The following is a 27,422-nucleotide window of genomic DNA, read 5'->3' on the forward strand; positions in this document are numbered from 1 at the left end:
TACTGATCTTGGAAGCTCTAATTGGCCCCAGATCCAAACCTATTAGGGGAACAAATTCTACATTTCTACTTCCCTACTATAGCCAGGTCTGTGGGTAGGACTCCTGATGACCAGCATCTTGGTCTAGCGCAAATTCATGGCAAACAACACTCACAAAAATACCCCATTCGCTGTATTTTCCACAAAAACTAAATCAGAGTAAAGAAAGCATACAGCACAAAAAACATTTAACTCTTTTCCTTCTCTCCCTACAGATGCTGCCAGACCTGCTGAGCTTTTCCAGCATTCATTGTTTTTGCTTTCCCAAGCAGAACTAGAGCACGGCGTGGGGGGCATCAAGTTGATCTTTCTCTACACCCCAGCTATAATTGTAAGACTACATTCTGCACTCTCTCGCTTCCTTCTCTATGAACAGTATTCTTTGTCTGTACAGCGTGCAAGAAACACTACTTTTCACTATATGCTAAATACATGTGACAATAATAAATCAACTCAAATCAAACCTTGCATTGCCATTGCATGAAGGAACCAAAATCTACAAATTACTATTGGAGATTTTGCAAATAAGGCATGTAAAGCATTAACACAGTCTGCTATTCATTATTTTAATGCTGGTGTCCCAGTTTAGCTCAAGCTTATTTGCTAGCTTCAGTTGTGCATCAGAATTCAATTGCAAAGTTTGTTCAAAATCTGGTTACTGTACTGACCACATGGATCATAGCTGCAAGAACAAAATATAAAGTGCCTGCTATTAAGCAATAGAAATGAATGGTGCAAACTACACAGTTTGCATTTTTTATACTACTGAGCTGAGAAGATAAATTTTGTTGATTTAACACATCCATGGTAGGGTTGTAATGAGCAACGTTGTGTCTATTTGTGCGATTTTGCTTTCCTACGAACAAGCTAATAAATAACTCCAAGCCGCTAACCACATTCCTTTTATTCAGCCATAATCTCAAGAAACATGAGTACATGAAAAATAAATAGCTATTTTATAACTGTTTCCATAAAGCCTTTAGCTTTGAGGTTGGAGTATCATGGTTAGATTGGGAGCTGGAAATTCACATTGACTTGAGCTTCTTTGGCCAGTGAAACAATTTCAGAAAGTTTTACAACCTGTTTGGGGAAAAGAAAATAATAAAGTGATTCCAAAGTATGTTCCATAAATGATAATGATCACAGGTTTCTACAAATGCAGATTAAAAATACGAAGATCCACAACTTCCCGGTTCCCCAGCACTGCTTTTAGGGAGTACCCCAATGGTGCGCTGGGGAATCCCTCCAGGAGGTTCCCACAGAAGGGTTTACCCAGCAATTACCCAGAAGTATTAACTTTCTCTGGACAATTGTGTTGGATTGGCTACCATCCTACAAAGTGATTTAAATTGCTAATTTTGGATGGTTCTGCCAGTTTTACCCTGATAGTTACACTAAAAGAGGAAAAACATCCCTTCTAACTCCAGAATAACAATCTAAACTCAAACCCAATCTCGCAGGGGACCCATCACGCTCCCTGTGGGTGTGAACCCCCACCCTCCAACCACCACCACCACCACACTCCGGCTTTGGTCCCAACCCCACTACGCCATCCCCGACCCAAACCCACTCGCAGCCTGGCCCATCCCCACTCTGCTCCCCTCAGCTTCTCTTTCCGGCTCGGGTCAAAGACCCCTCTTCGGTCAACCCCCACCCCAGCTCCTCTCCAGCTCTGGGCTGTCCCTCTCCTCCATTCCAAGATGCCCCCGTCGCTCCAGAATCCTCCGATCTGCTCCAGGACCTCTCCCCACCGCTCACCCTCACCCATCCAGGACCTCCCCCCACCCCACCATAAGCCACTTACCAGTGAAAGCTACCTGCTCCCTCGTCCCTTTAAACATCCCCTTTACAGCAGCTACTGCTGTACCTTCCGATATGCTTGCATTTTAACTTGGCTTACAGAATATTTCATGCTCGGAGCTCTTGTTGGAAACTTTGTTGTTTGCATTCAAAAGAAAATAACTGCCACCACTGTCCCATTGCTAATGATAACATATGATTTTATTTCATAGATTGAGGGAATGATACTGGATAGGAGGTCGTTATATGGCCGACTCTTTGCTAGAGTTCACAATTAATCTTCTGCACTTTTTTAAAAGTAAAGTTTATTTATTAGTCACAAGTAGGCTTACATTAACACTGCAATGAAGTTACTGTGAAAATCCCCTAGTCGCCACATTCCAGCGCCTATTCGGGTACACAGAGGGAAAATTTAGCATAGCCATTGCACCCAACCTGCACATCTTTTGGTAGCACAGTGGTTAGCACTGCTGCCTCACAGCGCCAGGGACCCAGGTTCGATTCCTGGCTTGGGTCAGTGTGTGTGTGAAGTTTACACGTTCTCCCTGTGTCTGTGGGGGTTTCCTCCGGGTGCTCCAGAAAGAGAGAGAGCAAGGAGGCCATTCACAGTGAGAGAGGAGCATTGAGGCCATTCACAGTGAGAGAGGAGCATTGGGGCCATTCACAGTGAGAGAGGAGCATTGGGGCCATTCACAGTGAGAGAGGAGCAATGGGGCCGATCACAGTGAGAGAGGAGCATTGGGGCCATTCACAGTGAGAGAGGAGCAATGGGGCCGATCACAGTGAGAGAGGAGCATTGGGGCCATTCAGAGAGAGAGGAGGAATGAGGCCATTCACAGCAAGAGAGGAGCAATGCGGCCATTCACAACGAGAGAGGAGCAATGGGGCCACTCACAGCGAGAGAGGAGCAATGCAGCCATTCACTGTGAGAGAGGAGCAATGGGACCATTCACTGTGAGAGAGGAGCAATGCGGCCATTCACTGTGAGAGAGGAGCAATGGGACCATTCACTGTGAGAGAGGAGCAATGCGGCCACTCACAGTGAGAGAGGAGCAATGCGGCCATTCACTGTGAGAGAGGAGCAATGGGACCATTCACTGTGAGAGAGGAGCAATGCGGCCATTCACAGTGAGAGAGGAGCATTGGGGCCACTCACAGTGAGAGAGGAGCATTGGGGCCATTCACAGTGAGAGAGGAGCATTGGGGCCACTCACAGTGAGAGAGGAGCATTGGGGCCATTCACACAAAGGAGCAATGGGGCCAATCACAGCGAGGGAGGAGAAATGCAGACATTCACAGCGAAAGAGGATCAATGGGGCCATTCGCAGTGAACGAGGTGCAATGGGGACATTCACAGCGAGAGAGGAGCAATGAGGCCATTCGCAGTGAACAAGGTGCAATGGGGACATTCACAGCGAGAGAGGAGCAATGGGGACGTTCACAATTGGAGAGGGGCAACTGGGCCATTAACACAGAGAAAGGAGCAATGCGGTCATTGTCAGCAAGAGGCCAGTGCCACCTCATGAGGCCACCACTGCACCTTATGAATCCCAGGGAGAGGGGTCCTGTGGGAAGGAGACAAGAGGACAGTAGGAGTATGTGTATGTCCTAGGCCCATACTGTGGAGTCTGGTTCTCTAGTCATCTTGGACCCCTTTGCCACTGGAACAAGGCCTTACTCCATCAAGCCTGTGTGTTAGCTGATGTGTAACGAACACACCATGTTAAAAGAACTCAAGCATAAGCATCTTCCACTCCTTAAAATGAAGTTTGGGGCATGGAACATCAGCTCTCTCATGGACAACCCCAACAGAAACAGACTGGAACGGCGGCATGCTGATATCACTGCCGGGGAGATCAGGCATTTCAACACTGATCTAAGCAAGTCGCTGCGGGCAGTGGAGGACCAGCTCAACGAACAAGGTGATGATTACACCTTCTTCTGAAAAGGTAAACCAGAAGAAATTGCCACTTCCACAGGGCTGGCTTTGCCACTAAAAACAAACTCGCTGGCTGTCTCAAAGACGCCTCCTGTGGGATAAACAAATGCTTCATAAACCTGTGGCTCACTCTTGGTGGGCGGCACGCTGGCACAGTGGTTAGCACTGCTGCCTCACAGCACCAGGGACCCGGATTCGATTCCCGGCTTGGGTCACTGTCTGTGTGGAGTTTGCACGTTTGCCCCGTGTCTGTATTGGTTTCCTCCGATGCTCCGGTTTCCTCCCACAGTCCAAGGGTGTGCGGGTTAGGTGGATTGGCTATGCTAAATTGTCCCTTAGTGTCAGGAGGACTAGCTAGGGTAAATGCACAGGGTCATGGGGATAGGGCCTGGGTGGGATTGTGGTTGGTGTAGACACGATGGACCAAATGGCCTCCTTCTGCACTGTAGGGATTCTATGATCTATCACAAGATCCAGTCTGCTACAATCCTTAGCGTTTACACCAACACTAGAAGCTACAGATAATTCCAAAGGGGAATTTTACTCCAGCCTCGAGTTCCAAAGGATGACAAGTTGATTCTTCTTGGTAACTTCAACACCAGAGTTGGAAAGGGCACAGGCTTCTAGAGATGTTCAATCGGCAGAGAGGTGGGTAGGGAAATCCAACACCAATGGTTCTATGCTCCTGACAAAATGCCTAGAACATGGCATTATCATAGATATAATACCTTCTTCCATCATAGACATGTATACAGCCTCATGGCATCACCCTCGCTCCAAGTTCTTGCACCTACTCCACTGAATCTTCCTTTGAGGGCCCACAAGTATGTACGTAACACCCGCAAATGACAAGAGCTTGCAAATGCTGGATGGACCCCTGTCTAATCCACTCTGTGATCAGAATGTAGCCCCAAAGCAGCGACAGAAACAGAAACAGTGCCTCAGGAAAATGCACTCAGAGACCCTGATAAGAGAGCCCCAGTCAGCCAATGTCTCTGCCAACCCAACGACTACCAGTCACCCAGTGATGCTGAGGGTCCATAGCGCCTGGTCTGCCCTCATGATCTCCATAATCAGCACCTGTGTAGAGGCTTGGTCACTCAACCAGGAAACGCAAAGGCAGGTTCAGCGAGAATGACAGGAGATCCAGGAGCTGACAAGTCGCAACCCCAAGGCTTTTCTGTACCTGAAACAGCAACCCAACTCGAGAGCAAGGGAGCAGCTCTACTGACGGCTGGAGGCTGAGGTCCAGCAACAAATCCATGACCTAAAGAAAATGCAGGACATTCTTAAGTTAGTTGCACAGTGGTTAGCACTGCTGCCTCACAACTCCAGGGACCCGGGTTCGATTCCCGTCTTGGGTCAGTGTGTGTGGAGTCTGCATGGGTTTCCTCCGGATGCTCCAGTTTCCTTCCACAGTCCAAAAAGATGTGCTGGTTAGGTGCATTGGCCATGCTAAATTCTCCCTCAATGTACCCGAACAGGCGCCGGAGTGTATCGACTCGGGGGTTTTCACAGTAACTTCATTGCAGTGTTAATGTAAGCCTATTTGTGACAATAAATAAACTTTAAAACACGAGGTTTCTTTATCCCATAAGTTATCCTCGACTCCTAAGAAAAAAAGACTATGGAACCTGCTTACATCACAATATCGAGACACTGCAGATCAGAACAGCTCCAGTGTATGAAACATTTCTTCATGCCGCCTCTGGTTCTTTTGTCAATCACCTTAAATGTTTGTGCTCTATCCACTGATCCTTCTGGCACTGGAAACAGTTTCTCCTTATTTACTCTATCCTTTAAAATACCTTTAAAATCCCCTCAGCCCATCAACAAACTTGACAGATTCAAGACATCAATATAACTGCTCAATCATGTTGTAAGCTCTGCAATACACTAGGCAATCAATTGTGACGTACGTTGTGGCAAAGGCTGTTGATGACTAGGATCAAGTGTAGTCTGATGTCCGAGAAGGCAGCCAAATGAAAGCATTTTACTCACACAGCAGATAGTTTTTATTGCTCATTTTAAAAGCTTGTCCCACAGTCAACTGCTCCACAATAGCCTGAGACATTTTAGTTACAATTAGTTATTACAGAGCAGTGAACTAAAGAAATACCATTAGAAAATGAGGGGCAAAAAATCTAAACGCCACGATGGGAATTAGAATATGATTTTAAAAACATTTAGTAATTAACTTGTCCAGATGTGTAAATAAATTATTCAAGTCGGAATGAATTGGTGAAATGATCTTGACACAGATGTAGTACTTTTGCACATAAATAAATTACGTTTCTACCAGAATGCTCACTGTGTCACTGAGGGGACTTGGCAGTCTGAGAAAAGGTCATAAGTAACAAGACCGAATTCTGTTTTCAGTCCAAACTAATGCGAAGAATTAATATACAGAATTTTAAAACTTCATTGTTTTTGCTGACTATCTCAGTTTGGGTTTGTTTAATTCATATTTTAGCAAAACTGCAACCGTGATGGTTCTGTTTATAATGTTCAAATTGGTTTCTATAACCTCTTAGCAGAATCCTAGAGTTTTTCCACAAGATTTAACAAGATTTAGCTGGAGGGCTGAGTGTGCTGGCGAGTGCTTTAATTCTCAATGGAGGTAGGTTGGAGGAGACACACACACACATATAGTTTTCCTGCTGATCTATGCAGCGTATTGCAGTCAATCACATATTTCAAAGTTCAACATTTGTGCAATGAATATTACCATTCGAGCGGCATCATCAAGGTCATCGCAGGCAAGGATCTTCAGGGTGCTCGCAGCAATTATTGCTTTTGCATCATCAACACGTGTGCCTGAATGACAAAGAACCCAATAAAACTGATAAAATGCAACCTTTTAATAAAAAACCAATACAGTTCATGAAATAAAATTCTCTATCGTCTACTGGTTCCAAGGCATTGTAGTCCACCACTCTTCTCATTTCTCTACACTATCCAGGGACATATTGTCATGGAACAGGGTCACTGGTGGCCAAGAACTCCATTAGAAAGTTGCCAGTTCCACCTATGACTTGGCCACATCACTATATTGATCAATTATTAATTCAGTTAACCACAAGCAGAAAGATTCTTTCCACCATGTGGAGAGAATATAGAAGGAACAAAAAGCAATAAACTGTCCGGGGTACAAACCAGAGGATTGGTGTGATTACTCATTTCTCAAATCCTGTAGCCATATGGAGATGCGATATAACTAGAGTCATAGAGGTTTACAGCATGGAAACAGGTCCTTCGGCCCAATTTGTCCATGCTGTCCCTTTTTTTCAGACAACAGCAATCTTTTTTAAACTACTTTATATGTTTATGCTTAATCATTTTTAGTTTCAAGCTAAACTTGAACTCCAGCGAGACTTACTTTACTTGTTGGAGCTGGTTGAATAGTTGAATTGGGTTAAGGAATGACTAAGTATACAGCAGACTGTGGAATATTTTTATTAATATGCATTAAATTTATTTCGATCTTTCAGTATAATCTTTTTCCATGCCTTCAGGATCTTTGACTTAATTTATAGCAATGTTAGACAGTGGCAAGCACTGCAGGTGTCTAGCGATAGAAATGTCTTCCTGGGTCGCTGTCCACAGACATGGTTCTGGAGGTCCACTAAAATACCAGTACACCGTTACTTCAAAAGAGAAGAGATAAGCTGAGTAATTACACACCATTCAGCCTAACCTCGGTGGTGAGCAAATTATTGGAAAGAATTCTGAGGGCCAATATGAATCCTCATCTACAAACACACAGATTGATCAAGGACAATCAGCATAGATTTGTTAAGGGACGGTCACATCTGGCTGACTGCTCTTTGAGGAGGTAATATGGAGGATTGATGAAGGCAGCACATTTGATATAGTCCATATGGGTTTTAGCAAGGCTTTTATTAGGTCCCACATAATTAAAAACCATGGAATCCAAGGGCAAATGACAAGTTAGATCCAAAATTGGCTCAGTGACATCAAAAACAGAAGGTAATGTCAACAAGTAGTTTTGCGAGTAAAAGGCAATTTCCAGAAGGGCTCCACAGGGTTCAATACTAGATTTTTGTTTTTCATGGTATAAAATCAATGATTTAGTATTAAATGTAGGAGTCATGATTAAGAGCATGCATTTGATACAATGATTGGTTATGTCGTTGATAGTGAGGAAGAAAGCTACGGACTCCATGGAAATATCAGTGGACTAGTCTGGTGGCCAGAAAAGTGACAAATAAATTCAATCAGGAGCAATGTGAGATAATGCATTTACAAAGAGCAGACAAAGCAAAGAAATACATAATAAATGGAAGGTGTAGAAGAAAGGAGAGACAACCTTGAAGTGCATCTCTACAAACCACTGAAGGTAGCAGGACAGGTGGATAACGGGAGTATGGTGGCATACTATTACAGATTACTTACAAGGGAATTTCACAGTGAGTGTTAATGTAAGCCTACTTGTGACTAATAAATAAACTTTAAAACTTTACCTTCAGTGGCAGAGGCCAAATATTTCAGAATAGTGAAGTTATACTAGAATTGTATAAAATACAAGGCAGGCTGCAGCTTGAGTACAATTCTAGTCACTGCGGTAAAGGAAGGATGTGATTGCTGTGTTGCTGAAGAGGGTACGGAAGAGATTTACGAGGATGTTGCCAGGAATGGAGAATTTCAGCTATGAGGAAAGACTGAATCGTTGGGGATTGTTTTCGTTGGAGCAGAGGAGGTTGAGGGGAGATTTAAATCGGGTGTATAAGATTATGAAGGACCGAATTCAAGTGGATAGGAAGGACTTATTTCCCTCAGCAGAGGGGTCAATAACCAGGGAGCAGCAATTTGAAGTAATGAGCAGCAAGATTAGAGGGGAGCTAAGCAGAAATATTTTCACCCTTAGGGTGGTTGGGTGTGGAATTCAAGGTTTGAATAGGTGAGAGAAGCAGAAACACTCATCACATTTTTTAAAAAATGTACATGCACTGGAAGTGCCGTGGTCTACAATATGATGGATCAAAAGGTGCAAAGCGAATCAAGCTGGATAGCTTTTTATTGGCTGACACATGCATGATAGGCTGAATGGTCTTTCTGCGCTATTAATTTTCTATGTTTCTAACTCAAGTTTAAAGCTTGAACGACCTTTAATTAGGTAGATTTTTATTGGGAGAAGTTAAAGAGGATCTCACAGCCATGAAATCAAAGCAGATAGAGCTCTGCAGAGTCTATTTTCTCTTAACAATGGCGTGAATCGGATGTATTGATGTCAGGTGGAAATAGTGCAAAGTAGGTTAGCATGAACAAGTCTGATAGGCCACAGGAATGGGATCAATTATACAACTGAACTGGCCAGATTCCATTAAAAAAATCTTCCCTGGTAGGCACGTTTAACTTTCCATTATTATCTGAAACAAAGATATCCATGTGGCAGCCTAACGTCTAAGGAAAAGTCTGGCCCTCAAAACTCAGGCAGTCTGCTGTTTATATAAACGCAAAATACTGCGGACGCTGGAATCTTAGACAAACGCAGGAAAATGCTGGAAAATCTCAGCAGGTCTGACAGAATCTGTGGAGAGAGAATAGAGCCAACGTTGAGTCTAGATGACCCTTCATCACAGCCGAGAGGGAAGAGAGTCAGCAGAGATTTATACTATGAGGGTAGGGAGGGGTGGTGGAATTGGACAGAGGGAATGTAAATGAGCACGCAGAAGGCTGAGAAGGTGTTGAAAGTATCCATTAAGTGTCAGAATGCGTGGGGGGTGGGGGAGGAGGAGGTGGAAAGGAGAGCGATAAAATGGAGAATGAGGTGAAATGAAATAAAATAAATGGAAATGGGGTGGAGGGGAGAGTTCATGCTCTGAAGTGGTTGAACTCAATGTTCAGTCTGGAAGGCTGTAAAGTGCCTAATCAGAAGGAGAGTGACCCAAGCCAGGAATCGAACTTGGATCCCTGACACTGTGAGGCAGCAGTGCTAACCACTGTGCCACCGTGCCTCCCAACTTGGACGGTGCCCTCTGGTCCTATTGTTCTGGCCTACATTATTTGGGCCTATTATTCTGGCCTACATTATTTACTCCCTTTAGGATTGCAGAAACAGTAGTCGTTTCACTTCTCAGCCTTATCAGTTCCAGTGAGAACATGCTCAATTTACACATTTGCTCTTCATGATTCAATTTTGCCATCCCCTCAACCATTCTGGTTGCCCACTTCTGCATCTTTTCAATAAACGCAACATTCTTTACAATGTGGAAACAGTAACTGCACAAAATTTCTAGGTGCGGTCACACCATTGATTTATAAAGTTGCAGTATTGCTTGGCTATTTCAGTTCAATACTGACATTTTAGTAACATCCCATAAACCTACTTGCTTTGCTCACTGCCACAGAGCAAGTGGCCCAATAGCTTCAAGTTATTCTTGATCAGGACTTCCCCCACACACTGTCCCCAACTCTTCCATTTTGCATGCTCATTGTTTTATTTCTCGTCCTCTCTTCCTGATGATGTGCACCTTCCAACGCTGAATTTTATCTGCCACCTCTCTGCCCAATTTCCAAGTAGTTTCAAATCCTCCTGTCATTTATCTTGCTCAGCTTCACATTCTATCACCCGTATTAACTTTAAATCATCTGAAAATACAACCATAAATGATCCGAACGTCAAAATATTTAGGAGATATTACACAAAGATCCCAATGGGGTGGCACAGTGGTTAGCACTGCTGCCTCAAAGCGCCAGAGACCGGGTTCGATTCCTGGCTTGGGTCACTGTCTGTGCAAAGTCTGCATGTTCTCCCTGCGTTTGCGTGTGTTTCCTCTGGGAGCTCCAGTTTCCTCCCACAGTCTGAAAGACATGCTGGTTAGGTGAATTGGCCATGTTAAATTCTCCCTCAGTGTACCCGAACAGGCGCTGGAGTGTGACAACTGGGGGATTTTCACAGTAACTTATTGCAGTGTTAATGTAAGCCTATTTGTGACACTAATAAAATTAAACTTAAACTAAACACAACATTTACTTTAGATTACAAAATATGAGCTAATATTCCCTATATGAAAGAGATTATGCTCCTTCAGAAATAATTACAGAACAGGCTTTACACCTTACATTTATGATTGCACTTCATTAGATCCTCAAAACTTTCTAAAATGCTCGACAATTTTGCATGGTCTTAAAGGATAAATCTAAAGTTTGAGGGATATCTATGTGTCTGCAGCGACCTTAAGAGTTTCAAAATTATTTACCTGATATCTCAGTCTAATTATTCCTTGACTGCTCTCATTCTAATAGTTGGTGGCTGCTACTCTGGTAATAAATTTGAATGTGGGACCACTCTGTTGTCAGTTGGTTTATTCTGCATTATTTTTTCTTCACTTTTGTCCAAAGAAACAGCAAAGTCAATGGTCATATAGCCAGACACACACACAATCAGAAAGTTGATCAATGACAAAAACATTCCAGAGTTTCAAAAACAACGATGCCTTAAGAATGATGATTAAAAACTATAGACAGGTCAGGGTAATTACAAAAGTGAACATATACAATCATAAAAGTGTCCCACACAAAAAATAACTAAAATCTTGGGCAAAACAGAGAATGCATCAATACACTCTGCCTTGCGGGGATTCTGAAGCCGACACTGTGGAGATAGCCACTTAAAGGAACTTAAGACAAACATATTCTCTGGAGAAAATGGTGCAAACTCCTAAGTTGTCAAACGAAACCAAGAAGGATATTTCTGAGTCACTGTCTTATACCACAACACGGGATTACGTATTTTAAAAAGGTTAACAAAATGATCCAGACAACCACGGCCTATTAACCTAACATTAACTGGCGATTAAATGATGGTATATGCTGGAGGAATACCTGTAGAACAATCATTTACTCACAGCAGGCATACAAATAGATGGAGAAGATTTTCCTGAACAAACCTCTGCAGAAATTAAACACTCCACATGATTTTTTTCAGAAAAACCTTTTATGAATGACTTCTGATTAAGGGAATTGGAAAGAAGTCACGAGTAGAATCCCACAAGGATCAATCCTTTGACTTTTACTGTTTCTAATCTGTAGAAGTATCAAAACTCATTGCAGAGTGATGACAACAGCGGTAAGACTGATCATAATTTTAAGAGAAGTGCGCTTGAGGAAATATTAATCAAGCTCTATGGTATAGAAAGAACGCATGAAAAAGTAAATGGTACATGCAACGGCAACATGGATTATTTCAAAGAATATCAAGAAAATAGGACTCGAGGGCATGAATGGGAATTTAGTGGAAAATAAATTTAGAATGAATAGAGAGGAAAACTTTTCCCATACTATAAATCTTTGGAATGATCTATCCAAAAAAGAATTGGTCAATGCTTAATGGACAAGTTCACTGAAGTGGGGGTGAGGCTCCACGGGCATAATAACCTAATGGATTTCATCACTTCTAAAATTCCTGCCACAGTCCTTTCTCCAGTCCAGACGCCAAAATATTCTTACACTTTCCTCTTGCCTCGAATCCATGAGACCCATCACTTGTTCCTCCTTAGGTCTGTGCTGGCCAGGTTCCTAATTAATTATCGGAAACCTCTGAACCTTCGCCTTTACCTCTCATCAGATGTTGTTTCTTCACTTTCGAAACAGATAAAATATACCTCTTTAAAAAGATCACTCTCAACCTCACCATCCTCTTAAACTACTGTGCATGTCCCCATCCCACTTCCTTTTTAAAATCCTCAATATTACCTGTTAATGCTCAAATCCTCTTCACAGTATTGGTGCTAAACTGATCAAAGTAGCCAACGTTCAGAACAGTCAGCCCTTCTATCCACTCTGCTCAATGCACGAACCATCATCTATCCAATAAAAAAACTCCAGCTCCCCCACAATTCTATAGTAAATATATTTTCCATTACTGTATCGTGCTCATATATTGTCGCAGTTCCTGCCAATTTCTGCTCGTTCCCATTTCCCCAGTGCAGTGACCAAACAGTGACAGTGCGCATGAAATGTTCACGACACATAGCAAGCCTGTCAGTATCTGCACAGGGAAAAGAAGTGAATGCGTCAGGCGTAACTCCTCATTAAAAGTCTGGCGCATACTGATAAGCAAGGGTTCGAAATTCATAGATATCCTCACCTTGCAATCGAACAACAATGGGAATTTTCATGTGCAGATCTGAAACAGCGGTGATAATTCCTTGGGCAATTATATCACAACGCATAATACCACCAAAAATGTTCACCAGAATCGCTTGAACCTGCAAGCAAAATAAATCATCAGGTAACTATCCAGCAGTCTTATTGACAAAAAAGCATCACAGTAAAGAAAGCCTTTTGATTTATGACTTTAAATAGTAAGTCTCTCCACAATATAATCGTAAGAAAACAAAAAAAAATAGTGGGGGCAGCTTCTCCATTAGTGAAATGCACAAATGTATCCAGGTAATGTAGTATTATAATACCACTGTCCAATTTATCTTTATGATTGTGGGACTAAACTTTTCTTGAATAATGGTACATTTCACTCAAACCATGTGTCCGTATAAATTTAAATAGTAGTAAGTTCTTGTCCAGCAGTTTGATTACAATTAAAACTTCCTGCTTGTTTGTTTTATATGTTACACTGTTATGACGGGGGCGGCACAGTGGTTAGCATGGCTGCCTCACAGCGCCAGGGACCTGGGTTCGATTCCCAGCTTGGGTCACTGTCTGTGTAGAGTTTGCACATTCTCCCTGTGTCTGCGTGCGTTTCTTCCGGGTGCTCCGGTTTCCTCCCATAGTCCAAAGATGTTTGGGTTAGGTGGATTGGCCAGGCTAAATTGCCCCTTAGTGCCAAGGGGACTAGCTAGGATAAATGTATGGGGTTATGGGGATAGGACCAGGTGGGATTGTGGGCGGTGCAGATTCGATGGGCTGAATGGCCTCCTTCTGCACTGTAGGATGCTATGATTCTATGATTCTCTGATGTGATAATTGAATTGCCATCAAGTTAAGAAAATTATTAAAACCGCTAAACAATCTGAAGCAATATACAGAAGAATGAAAAAGTAACATTTAATAGGATGGCATTTTAACATGAAAAATGCTACTAGCTTACAGCTCATCAGGGCAATCTGGTCACAAAGGTATTCTCAAATACCATTAAATCCACACTAGCAAATAGGCTGCAGTTCCCAAACTAATTAAGTAAATTGGACACAGATATAAATTGCTGCCTTTTCCTTCCCTGAAATAAAACATCAGAACTTGTGTGCTTGCCAGCTGAGGGTGTATTGATTGGGCAATTAAAACACAAATTTCAGCATGGAGCGCTGTGGCCGCATGAGGTATCACAAAGCCAGGCGCAGAACAAGAACTGGATAAAAGCAAATTACTGCAATGCTGGAATCTAAAACCAAGAGAGAAAATGCTGGAAAATCTCAGCCGGTCTGGCAGCATCTGTAAGGAGAGAAGAGCTGACGTTTCGAGTCCGGATGACCCTTTGTCAAAGCTAAAAGGCATTGAAAGTGGGAGATATTTATACTGCAGGGTGAGGGAATGAAAGATGAGTCATAGCCACAAAAACAAGGGGAAAGGCTGTTAAAGGCAGTCCATAGAGAGAATACAAGGCGTGAACAGCCAAATGGCAAGAGAAGCTGAAATCAGAGGGTAAACTGTGACAGGTGAAGATGTGGAGGGGAGGGGGAAGATGGGCAGGAGAAAGGTAAGATTGAGAAAAAGGGGGAAAGAGGAAGCAAAGGGGGAGAAAAGGTAAGGAATAGGGGATAAAATAGGGGGAAAGAGTGGGTGGGTAGGGGGAAAGAGAAAAATAAAGACAATAAAGAAATAAAAGGAAGAGAACAGTTAAAAATTAAATAAAATGAAAACAAAGGGGTCGAGGTGGGGTAGGGCTAATCATCTGAAGTTGTTGAGTTCGATGTTGAGACCGGAAGGTTGTAAAGTACCTAGCTGGAAGATGAGATGCTGTTCCTCCAGTTTGCATTGAGCTTCACTGGAACACTGCAGTAGACCAAGGACAGACATGTGGGCATGGGAGCAGGATCGTGTGTTAAAATGGCAAGCAACGGGAAAGTCAGGGTCCTGATTGCGCACAGACCAAAGGTGCTCAGCAAAGCGATCACCCAGTCTACATTTGGTCTCTCTGATATAAGAGGAGACCACATTGGGAGCAGCGAATGCAACAAATCAAATTGAAAGAGGTTCAAGGTGAAATGCTGCTTAACCTGGAATGAGTGCTTGGGACCTTTGATGGTAAGCATGGAAGAGGTAAAGGGGCAGGTGTTACACCTTCTGCGATTGCGTGGGAAGGTGGCATTGGTGATGGAAACAAGAACTTTTACTTTATCATTAAGAAGTCCTTTGATAGAGTACATTCGGAGAAACTGTTTCCTACTCCAGGAGATACAGTAGCCAGAGGATACAGATTTAAGATAATTGTCTAAAGAATCCGAGGAGCGATGAGAAATTTTATTCTTTTTATGCAGTAAGTTGATGCGACTGCAAATGTGCTGCCTAAAAATGTGGAGCAAATTTAATCATAACTTGCAAAAGGGAATTTGATAGGTGTTTCAAAAAAAAAGGGAATAATTTGCAGGGGATTGAAGAAAGTGCAGTTAACTGGATTGCTCCTTCAAAGAGTCAACTGGACATGATGGACCAAATGGCCACCTTTGATATTTCGACGGTGCCTTTGTTTCAAGCTCAGAACAACCACCTTAACTGGACCAGGGTGAATTTCCTACCTGAAGGCATTATTGCGAAGTGAGATTTGATGTTGCCCGATTATGGTGTGGGTTTGTACGATATTATCTGAGCTAAAAGCTTATAAAAAAGCCACTCCACTTGATTTTCATCTGTGGGAATTTGTAAACAATAAGCAGAATTATGGGAGTATGAGTGTGTGCCCTGTGAAGGACTGGCATTCCTTTCTGGTTGTACCCGCCTAACGCCCAGTGTCTGTCGGAACAGGCTTCGACTCCCCACAACCCCGAATTGGAGTAAATAAGTGAAAATGAAGAGAAGGAATTTATAAGCAGAGGACAAACAGGACAGAGTAACACTGATGTGCATGAAAAGTCACACTGCAAACAAGTAAGGGTGTATAAAATTTGAATTGAGCATGAAATGAACAAGGAGAACTATAAAACTACCACAAGAGGGCCAAGAAATCAAGAAGACAGCGTTACCTTTATTGTGATATTATTCACTGCAGTATAATGCCATACCAATTTTTAAAAATCCGAGGAAATAATGCTGAAAGCCTCACTCAAGTACTTACCAGGAGTCATTGAAGAAAGACCTCTGACAAGTCAAGAAAACATTGCTGAAAAATTCTATCAGTTATTGTTCCTCTACCTTTAGTCCTCCAGGATATTCTTTCAGAACTTCTGATCCTCCTAGTTAGTCAGGTTATACACTCCCGAGCTCATCTGCTGCTGAAACTATACATTGGGTACACTTTGGACGCAACCCTCCATGTACTTGAGGTCAAGTTCTGTTAGTCCATCATTCTGTGCCTGCTGATTTACATTGGCTCCCAGATAAGTAATGCCTCAGGGCGGAATTTCCCCAAAATCACAGAGTGCTGGATCAGGCGAGAAAAGCAGTGTGAAGCTCGCTAGCTTCACAGACATCTTTTCAAGCCTGATTTAATAGCACTCTGTGCAATTTCAAAGTGCGGGCGAGGGTCACATGGCCAGTTATTGTAAGGGGGGGGGGAGGCAGGTTCGTGGCCTAAATTCACGGGACAACTGAGTTTTAAAGATCGGGGTGCCATTTTTAAAGGGAGCCCTAATCTCAGTTACATTTAAGCCTGCACTCCACTCCCCCTGCCCATCATACATAAGGGTACCCGCCCCCCCACCGCCTCCCCCTCCACCCAGTGGTGGAGGGTTACCCATCCCAGCCAGAGCCACCTCCAGCATGGCCATCGCAACTGCTTTGCATTTTTGAAAACCAGTAGTGATTCACACCAGCGTGACGTCACACCACAGAAGGGGTGGGGGGATAGGTTGTAAGCAGACACGACGGCATAAAGCCCTTTAATAATGTTAAAATTTATGTAAAATCATGAAGATCAGGTTCATGCCCTTCCTGGCTACAAATCTGATTACTTTTACCATTGCAAAGCCCACTTTGGTCCTCTCATTAGATTTAGCAGCTCTAACAGAATTTGCGCCTGCAGTGAACAGAGCCCCTATATCACGCCCTCAATTTTAAAATTCTAATTTTTGCTTTGAAGTTCTTCCAAGGCCTCAATCTTCCATATCCCTGTAATCTCCTCCAGCTCTCCAACCCTCAGATATTTGTGACCAACAATTCTGGCCTCTTGAGCATTGCTGAGTTGAATTACTTCACCACCGGTGGCCACACCTTTAACTACCAAGGCCCTAAGGGAACTCCCTCCCTGTTAATTCCTCTTGTACTGAGGCCTCTCCTCAATAACTACTCCACAATCAGGCATCAGGGAACACAGCTCTTTTATTAGGTCTGATCACTCCACACTCCTAGCGTAGACTGCCCACTCTGGGTGGATCCCAACAACTCACCTCACACCCAAGGTTACACGACCCGTTCCCTTAAAGGGGCTATGCCCCAACATACATAGCGCTCCCTAAACCAATGATCCCTCTACATGTCCCTGTCTACATCAACAGGGAAGAAGTAGAAAAGAGTCGAGAGCTTCAAGTTTTTAGGTGTCCAGATCACCAACAACCTGTCTTGGTTCCTCCATGCTGACACTATAGTTAAGAAAGCCCACCAATGCCTCTACTTTCTCAGAAGCCTAAGGAAATTTGGCATCTCACCAACTTTTACAGATGCACCATAGAAAGCATTCTTTCTGATTGTATCACAGCTTGGATTGGCTCCTGCTCTGTCCAAGACCGCAAGGAACGACAAAAAGTCATGAATGTAGCCCAGTCCATCACGCAAACTAGCCTCCCATCCATTGACTCTGTCTACACTTCCCACTGCCTCGGAAAAGCAAAATAGAAAAATACTCCAGTAGCCAATTGGCCTGTGAAGGGAGGGGAGAGAGGGGTTGAGCCAGATGAAACAGATGGGATCTACAGAGCTGTATCTTAAAGCAAGACTCAAGAGTGCCCTATTCAATAGCTCTCAAGTACTCGGTAAATTGCCCTAACATCTGTTTGTGGCTCAGTGCCAAATTTGACTCCATAATGCTCCTGTGAAGCACCTCGAGACATTTTATTACATTAAAGGCATTTCATAAATACAAGGTGTTGCTGTTGTCACACCTCCTCCTTCTCCCACTCAACATTCTATCAATAGGAACAAGGTACTTGAATGACGGGTATGTTTCCTTAGCAACTAACTTAAGAAACAAAAGCTTCTCACTCTGGCAATGCTATATTAAATCAAAATGGATCAATGTGATTTCATCATGAATTTGTCTTCATCCACATTAACAACGTTAATTGAAATTGCCACACAGCGACAACTTCAAAACTAAATACCAACTCTGAAAACAAAGGTTTATTTTACAAAAATCCAATGAGCATTTTCCAATTATTAACCAAAAGAGAAAATGCTGGAAAATCTCAGCAGGTCTGGCAGCATCTGTAAGGAGAGCAAAGAGCTGACGTTGAGTCCAGATGACCTTTTGTCAAAGCTGTGATTTTTCAATTATTGACTGGTTTAAGGAGATCCAGAAATGTTAAAAAGTTCAATTACATGGATTCCGCATTTCATAGAATCATACAGTGCGAATATATTTATATTTTTTGTGACTTTGAACATTATTAGTGATTGGGAGATAAACCTTAAGAAATATTTTAAACCTGAAACTATTTTCTTGCTAAATTTGATGTCATTTTGTATTAATCTGAATGTATATCACTATATATATATATTTATATATTAGGGCGGGACAGTGGTTAGCACTGCTGCCCCCCAGTGCCAGGGACCTGGGTTCGATTCCCAGCTTGAGTCTGTGTGGAGTTTGCACATTCTCCCCATGTCTGTGTGGGTTTCCTCCAGGTGCTCTGGCTTTCTCCACAGTCCAAAGATGTGCAGGTTAGGCGGATTGGCCATGCTAAATTCTCCCTTGATGTACCCCAACAGCGCTGGAGTGTGACTAGGGGATTTTCACAGTAACTTCATTGCAGTGTGAATGTAAGCCTACTTGTGACTATTAAATAAAATTTTAGAAAAGCGTGCCTGCAAACTTGGCTTCAAACTCTGGTTCTGCTCATTCTTGGAAATGTACTTGACCTAGATGTTTCTGCTCTCTCTCTCAATTTATTCACTCCCAGAAGGTGACACTTGATCAAGTTGATGCGGTCACTTCCATTCTTTTGGATTACATGATACTTCTAGGCAGTCAGGGTCCCATTCGGCCCATCGGGTCTGCACCGACCACAATCCCACCCAGGCTCTATCCCTATAACCCCATGCATTTGCCCTAGCTAGCCCCCCTAACACTAAGGGGCAATTTAGCATAGCCAATCCACCTAACCTGCACATCTTTGGACTGTGGGAGGAAACCGGAGCACCCGGAGGAAACCCATGCAGACATGGGGAGAATGTGCAAAGTCCACACAGACAGTGACCCAAGCCGGGATTAGAACCCGGGATCCTGGCGCTGTGAGTCAGCAGTACCAACAACTGTGTCACCGTACTGCCCTTTTCCATCCGATTAGACCCAGGAATGGTGCTCTGTGCACACTGAGCAGCAAACACTGCTTTAAAAAATACCCGGTCGCATTTTATGAACTCGCTATACGATTTTGTTGTGCAGTACATAAGAACATGTTTTACTAAAGGAGTTTATTCATACAGTAACGCATATGTTAGGTAGTGGGTGGGGTCAGGAGGTGAATAGGGTACGGTTAATGTGGCGGCATCCCTCATGTTTAGCTGATGCAGAGATCTAAGGACCCCGACTGCCTAGAAGTATCACGTAATCCAAAAGAATGGAAGTGAAGGCTTCAACTTGATCAACTGCCGCCTTCTGGGGGTGAATAAATCAAGAGAAAGAGAGAGAGAGCAGAAACATCTAGGTCAAGTAGATTTCCAAGAATGAGCAGAACCAGAGTTTGAAGCCAAGTTTGCAGGCACACTTTTCTAAGGAGATATATATTCAGATTAAGGCAAAATGACGGATCAAATTTAACAAGAAAATAATTTTGGGTTTGAAATATTACTTAACAAGGTTTATCTTCCAATCACTAATGATGTCCAAAGTCACAAAAAATGTAAATAAATTCGTAAGCAAATTCAAAACTGAGCACACAAGGTCCTTAACAAAAATATCAGAGAAATACTTTCCCCAAATAAATCCCAATTTAGGTTAAATTACCATATGCCTACTATAGTACAATTGAAGTTAGCATGCAGCAAATATTAATCAAACAACAATTTAACAGAAGGAAATTGAATAATAGCTGCTCAGTTCAATAGCTCAAGATACAAGCAAGAGGTTGAATTTTTATGCTGCCTCATCATGTCCTCAGGCTCTCCCAAAATATCAAGGAGATATTTTATTGAGCACCATCATCTTTGAAATTTACTTGCTTCTCAGCATCTTTTGGGAGACATTACAAATTCTAAGTACTCCATTGGAAGGAATGGGCTTGGTAAATAAATGGCCTTTTTTCCCCACATTGCCCTCAATTCTCATCCAACTACAAGTATTCTTCCCAGATTGGGATTAAATACATGACTGAAACATGGCACAAAGGGATTCACTTCACATCCAAATCATGTCACACTTGACTTAATGGCTCTATGGTGCTTCTGTGTCCTTGTTTTGAGCAGGATGTCAGTGGTTACAAAGTAAAAGTTTATTTATTAGTCACAAGTAAGGCTTACATTAACACTGCAATGAAGTTTGTGTGAAATTCCCCTAGTCGCCACAGTCCAGTGCCTGTTCGGGTCAATGCACCTCACCAGCATGTCATTCAGACTGTGGGAGGAAACTAGAGTACCCGGAGGAAATCCATGCAGAAATGGGGAGAACGCGCAAACTCCACAAAGACAGTCACAGTCACCCAAGCCGGGAATCGAACCACTGTGCCACCATGCCGCCCTCTGAATAAGGGTCAGAATATGATCAAATCCATTTTGAAGACAAAATCCCTTTAACTAGAACAAAACCAGTATCATCTTAACCAGACTTTATACCTTCATCAACATTCTGTAATCAATAGCTTTACGTGTACAAGCTGCACAACATACACTGATACTGCAATAAAAGTCTTCACATCGAAATGATCTAATTCAGTGACAGTGAATTATTTCTTCAGTCTATGGAGATCCCATGTGCCTTAATCAATGGAAGATTAAAGATCTTTCTCACATCATTCCACATAATGCGCACAACGGTTGGATGGTATTAGCTCTCCAGTCAATAAAATCCTTTGATAGAGCAAATATCATTGTGTTAAAACATATCAAATAAAGCTAGTCAGAGATTGAAGAAAGTGAGCTTCAACGACTTTACAAAGGGCACAAAAAGCATACTTTGCACTGCACGTTAATCAAAAGCTATGAGGCGTGAAAAGTTAGATGTTTAAGCAACTCACATGATTATAAATAAACTTTTACTTTTGTAATTCTTTACTACATTTTAAAAACTTGTCATAGCAAGTCTCACAAAGTAAGTTTACAGTGAAGTAAAAAAAGCTTTCTATCTACTGTTGACATTAAAGTTTGGTTGCTGAGACATAACAGAATGAAACAATTTTATACTGACAGCTGACATTTAATTCTAGCAGTCTGCAAGATGCAAGGTTAGTGGTTAAGTTAGATTGCAATCTGTGTTTTCTCAAGAAGGAAGTAATGCAGCACTAATGGAGGATTTGAAAATTATTCAAAGAACAGACCAAACATAGCAAAAAAAAAATCTAAAGGCATACAAGTAGAGGAACATTACCCTCATAGGTGGAGGGAAAATATTGAGGGAAAGAACTCAAAAACATTTGATTTTATACAAACCATTTAGATCATTATAAAATAGTTTGTAAGAGTGTACTTACTATTGCTTACATGATGCCTGATTAACTTTGTGTAATTTGATAAAACTGTCTAATTTATCAGGGTACATAACATGTCACCTAATTTCAATTTAACCAATAAGAACACAGTGTTACCAACAAAGAAAAAGTTCCTTACAAACCCTCAGGTCAACAATTTTCAACTGGGGAGGCAATAGCCTAGTGGTATTATCATGAAAATATTAATCCAGAAACTCAGCTAATGTGCTGGGGATCCAAGTTCAAATCCTGCCACGGCAGACGGTGGAATTTGAACTCAATAAAAAAAAAATCTAGAATTAAGAATCTACTGATGACCATGAATTGCCGGAAAAATCCATCTGGTTCACTAATGTCTTTTAGTGAAGGAAATCTGCCGCCCTTACCTGGTCTGGCCTACATGTGACTGCAGAGCCACAGCAATGTGGCTGATTCTCAACTGCCCTGGGGCAACTAGGGATAGGCAATAAATGCTGGCCAGCCAGCGACGCCCATGTCCCACAAATGAATAAAAACACAGCAAAGAAAATCAAGAAAGAGCAAAGCACAACAAGAACTAAAGTGCATTGGAAATGCATGCTACAATAGAGTTATAACCATTATTTGACACCACAATTCATTGCATTGATGTGCATTGTTTGCATCTAGGTTTGAATACAAAAGTTCTGTGAATATCATATCAAGGATGCACAAGAGGTCAAAACTGGTGAAACAAAACTCAGAACATTGTAGGACTGGGAGAGGTTAGAAATAAGGAGGGGTGAGGCTATGGATGGATTCAAATGCAAGAATAAGAGTTGAGAATTTGAAGCACTGCCTCTGTTGCACCAGTGGACAAACACCCGATGCCAACACAATCCCAGTTCTTATCACATATTTACTATCTGTTTAAAGGAAAGATGTAGAGGTTAGGTAGATCGGTGAAGGAACTCATGAACATCTTCCAGAGAAGCTAAGGAGATGGAGGGAAAGAGGGAGGCTGAGATAAAAAGACAGAGATAGTATAGCTCTCAGAGGTTTCCACAGTCTACAGATTTTGGAATATGGGGCTCTTAGCCACTCCTTGATCCAATATCAATGGACACTGAATGCTTCGATTAACAGCAGTTTTATTAAGCTCAATTAGCAGATGCAAAATTGATACTTAACAATGGTAGTAGTTTTAACAGTGAACTCTGGAACCTGCTCTCTAAAGTCACTGAGGAATGTCTAAGAATCATAGAATCTACGCACAGAGACAGGCCCTTCAGCCCAAACTGGTCCATGCTGACCAAAAAGCCCATCTAAGCTAACCCCAGTTGCTTGCATTTGGCCCATATCCTTTTAGACCTTTCCTATCCATGCACCTGTCCAAATGCCTTTGTCTTCTGGATTACGTTCTGTTGACCGTGGTGTCATCTTCCTGTGTAGCCTCCTTCTGTGCCATTAATGATTCCATGAGCTTATAAGAGGTCAGCTTTAACATGATGTCAAGCCACCCAGTTCTATTTCTCCACCACCTCTCTAAACCCTTCCAGAGAAAATACAGAAAATAAGACCATTTGGCCCCTGGTGCCATGTTAACGCTTTGATAGTTATCTAACTCATTCCACTCTCAATCTTGCCCAGAGCCCTACAATTTGTTTCCCCCAAGTATTTATTCAATTCTCTTTGTAACATACTATTGATTCTGCTTCCACTACTCTATCAAGCAACACATTCATATATATCACTGCATAAAAAAGTTTTAGTATCACTTCAGCTAATTTTGTTAATCACCTTAAATCTGTGTTCTCTGGAACAGACTCTTCTTGCATTGGAAACAGGTTCTCCTTATTTACTCTATCAATACTATTCATGACTTTGATCAAATCTCTAAACCTTTTCTGTTCCAAGAAGAATAACTCCAGTTCCTCTAGTCTTCCCACATAAGTCCTCCATGTCTTGTACCATTCTAGCAAATTTCTTCGGTTTAGTTCGATCTGTACTTGTTTGTCTGATTTGAAATTCTTTGCTCTGTTTTGAGGAGTGTGGCTCTGATGATTGGAAAATACCTTATTTTGGCTTATTCACTGTGGTCTCATTGGCAGATAAATCCTAAATTAGAACATCTCTCTATTTGATTCATCAAGGTAATACATATGCAAGTTACCGGGAGCACTCATTTAAACTTTGTGTGTGTCTTGAGAGTCTCCATGTATGTTTGGTATGCACCCAAGTGGTCCATGAAGAGGAAAAGCTTGAACAAGCTGCTGTAGATCCATCAAAAGTCTAGTCACAGCATTGTTGCCTCTTTTACAGTGTGATTGATGGCTTGTGGTAAGTTTGCTGCGTGTAAAAATCAAAACTTTCAGGTTCAAGCTCAAATGTTTTAAGTTTTTGGTTATCTCAGAACTGCTGGTGGCAAAATCCTATTACCATAGAAATAAATTGCTAACCCAGGTTCCTGCTGTATCATGCAGATTGTACTCGAATTTCAAGTGCATCATTGAAAATAAATGAAATGATGCCCAGTGGGCAATTGAAAGCATCAGCTCTGTATAAAGCATATAGGGCTAGTGTAATGTCACAAAGGACCCTGTTAATCGGATCTGGTACTACGTTTCATTTTGGAAGGCATTTATCTTAGCTTTTGTACAAAATATGCACTCCAGGCTTACATTTTACCAACATCAATCTTGGCATGATTAAAGTAAGCAGCTTCATTTTGACTTTAGTATTAGTACTTAGGAATCCAAAATAAATAAAATGAAGACTTTGTTTGAATATTTAAAATTGGAAATGATGTGACTTAGTGGGAGCTCACCCCCTCCCTGTCCCCATAAATTGCAGTGCCTAGAACCAAGGTATTTTATACAGCTTACCAGTTGATTGGATATTTTGAAGTAAACATAGCTTACTGCAAGACATTTGCAAATGGAAAACCAAAGTTTTATTATGCACACTTGTCAACCTAGATAACAAACAGACCAACAACTTTGTAAAAGAACTTGACAGACCCAAAGTAATGGCAACTCAAAAACAGGCCTGAAGATATGACATTGCAGAAACAAGTAGTTCCCAAGTTCAGTTTAGTACAGGCTGTCATCATTTGAGCGACGCAAGAACCTACTGTTCAACTACATGTGCCAATCGACAGAAAATGGACTTGGACGAAAGTATAGTTTGTGACAGTAGCAGATTTAGAAATTACTAAAAGGAGAATAATGCTAAAAGGGCATACTTAGTTTCGAGAAGAGTTGAACCCATTTCCCTTCAGAAAAGTTTGACTTATTTTAGATGCATTTTGGCATCTACCAGAATTCTGCCTTTCAAACCAAAGAGAATTTGTCTTACAAGTCTTAATGATATTTTGAATGTGAAAATAAAATTGTTGCATAGGTTTGAACATGGAGGGTGATCTTCCATTGGTAATTTAACTCAAATACAAGAAGTTGATTTACAAACTGAAATCTTTCAAAAATATGATAAAAATAAGCTTTAAAACCTCAGGGCACACAACAGTGCAAGTGTCAGCTTGATGTCGTTTAGTTGGTGGGACTTACATTTGCATCAGAATATGTAGGTACAAACCCTTTTCAGGACTTCAGCGCATAAACTAGGTTAGAATTTGGGGACAGCAATGTGAGCACATCACTGTCAGATGCTATCCTTCAGCTGTGATATTTTAAACCCATGCCCCACCTGCAGGATATTGTTGGAAGGACAGAGTTATTTTGGGAGTTTCAACCAATTTTCCTCTTTCAACCAACACTATCAAAAACATGAATTTTTTTTCACTATACAGCTTTTGGTGGGATTTTGCGGTGTGTGTAAGATTATAAGAAAGGGAATAGAAATGTTTAAGAAAGGGAATAGAAATGACCATGGTAATTATAGGCCGGTTAGGCTTACTTCGGTGGTCGGTAAGTTGATGGAAAAGGTCCTTAGGGATAGGATTTACGACCATTTAGAAAGATGCAGCTTAATCCGGGATAGTCAGCACGGATTTGTGACTGGCAAGTCTTGCCTCACAAATTTGATTGAATTTTTTGAGGAGGTAACTAAGTGTGTAGATGAAGGTAGTGCAGTTGATGTCATATACATGGATTTTAGTAAGGCATTTGATAAAGTCCCCCACGGTCGGCTTATGAAGAATAGTAAGGATGTGTGGGATAGAGGGAAGTTTGGCCGATTGGATAGGTAACTGGCTATCTAACAGAAGACAGAGGGTGGTGGTGGATGGAAAATTTTCGGACTGGAAACCGGTTACCAACGGAGTGCCACAGGGATCAGTGCTTGGTCCTCTGCTATTTGTAATTTTTATAAATGACTTGGAGGAGGGGGCTGAAGGGTGGATCAGTAAATTTGCTGATGACACCAAGATTGGTGGAGTAGTGGATGAGGTGGAGGGCTGTTGTAGGCTGCAAAGAGATATAGATAGGATGCAGAGCTGGGCCGAAAAATGGCAAATGGAGTTTAACCCTGACAAATGCGAGGTGATTCATTTTGGTAGGACAAATTTAAATATGGATTACAGGGTCAAAGGTAGGGTTCTGAAGAATGTGGAGGAACAGAGAGATCTTGGGGTTCATATCCATAGATCTCTGAAGGTTGCCACTCAAGTGGTTAGAGCTGTGAAGAAGGCCTATAGTGTGTTGGCATTCATTAACAGGGAGTTTGAGTTTAAGAGCCGTGGGGTTATGCGGCAACTGTACAGGACCTTGGTGAGACCAGATTTGGAATATTGTGTGCAGTTCTGGTCACCTCACTACAAGAAGGGTGTGGAGACACTGGAAAGAGTGCAAAGGAGATTTACCAGGATGCTGCCTGGTTTGGAGGGTAGGTCTTATGAGGAAAGGTTGAGGGAACTTGGGCTTTTCTCTTTGGAGCGGAGGAGGTTGAGAGGAGACTTGATAGAGGTTTATATGATGATAAGGGAGATAGATAGAGTGAACGTTCAAAGACTATTTCCTCGGGTGAATGGAGCGGTAACTAGGGGGCAAAACTATAGGGTTCATGGTGGGAGATATAGGAAGGATGTCCGAGGTAGGTTTTTTACTCAGAGAGTGGTTGGGGTGTGGAATGGACTGCCTGCAGGGATAGTGGAGTCAGAAACTTTAGGAACATTTAAGAAGCTATTGGATAGGCACATGGAGTACTTCGGGATGATAGGGAGGAAATAGCTTGATCTGGGTTTCAGACAAAGCTTGGCACAACATCGTGGGCCGAAGGGCCTGTTCTGTGCTGTACTGTTCTATGTTCTATAACGAAGACCTAATGCGGGTACTCCCATCAGCATTAGGTTTTCATCTTTAAACTACAGTATGACCTCAAGTACTAATCTGACTTAGGTCCAGCATTTATTGTTCAGCCTCGTTTTCCTCAGAAGATGGTGATGGGCTTTCTTGATCCGCTGTAGTCCATTTGGAGGTGTTATTCCCTCCAGTGTTGTTCAGTAGGGTTTCCAAGCTTTTGATAATAAAGTAATTCAAACAACTGTTCGGTCAGAGATCATCTGGAAAAGCCATTAATTTTAGCGGGTATAGGGCTAACCAGTGCTTTCATCAGGTGATTTATTTTTGGGTACAGCCATCTTATACAGAAAGAAACACAGAAAATTGAACAGAAAAACAAACAGCTGATAGCAGCGTGTTGACGGGAATACATAATAGCAAAAAGTAAAACTCATGCCCTCATTCTCAATGCTGTCA

At 42.0% G+C, this 27,422-nt stretch overlaps 1 protein-coding gene across 1 annotated transcript in view; it reads right to left on the reverse strand.

Moving 5' to 3' along the window:
* Nucleotides 1-925: 925 nt before the first annotated feature.
* Nucleotides 926-27,422, reverse strand: part of LOC144492976 (succinate--CoA ligase [ADP-forming] subunit beta, mitochondrial-like) — a 96,327-nt gene continuing 69,830 nt past the window's right edge. Inside the window, exons 9-11 of the mRNA XM_078211714.1 lie at nt 12,891-13,011; nt 6,507-6,595; nt 926-1,119 (exon numbers count right to left, since the gene is read on the reverse strand). Coding sequence (XP_078067840.1) covers nt 1,045-1,119; nt 6,507-6,595; nt 12,891-13,011 — 285 coding nt within the window. The 3' untranslated portion in view covers nt 926-1,044. The remainder of the gene's footprint in view (nt 1,120-6,506; nt 6,596-12,890; nt 13,012-27,422) is intronic.

Source organism: Mustelus asterias, chromosome 4 (assembly GCF_964213995.1).
Source record: "Mustelus asterias chromosome 4, sMusAst1.hap1.1, whole genome shotgun sequence".
Classification (NCBI taxonomy): domain Eukaryota; kingdom Metazoa; phylum Chordata; class Chondrichthyes; order Carcharhiniformes; family Triakidae; genus Mustelus; species Mustelus asterias.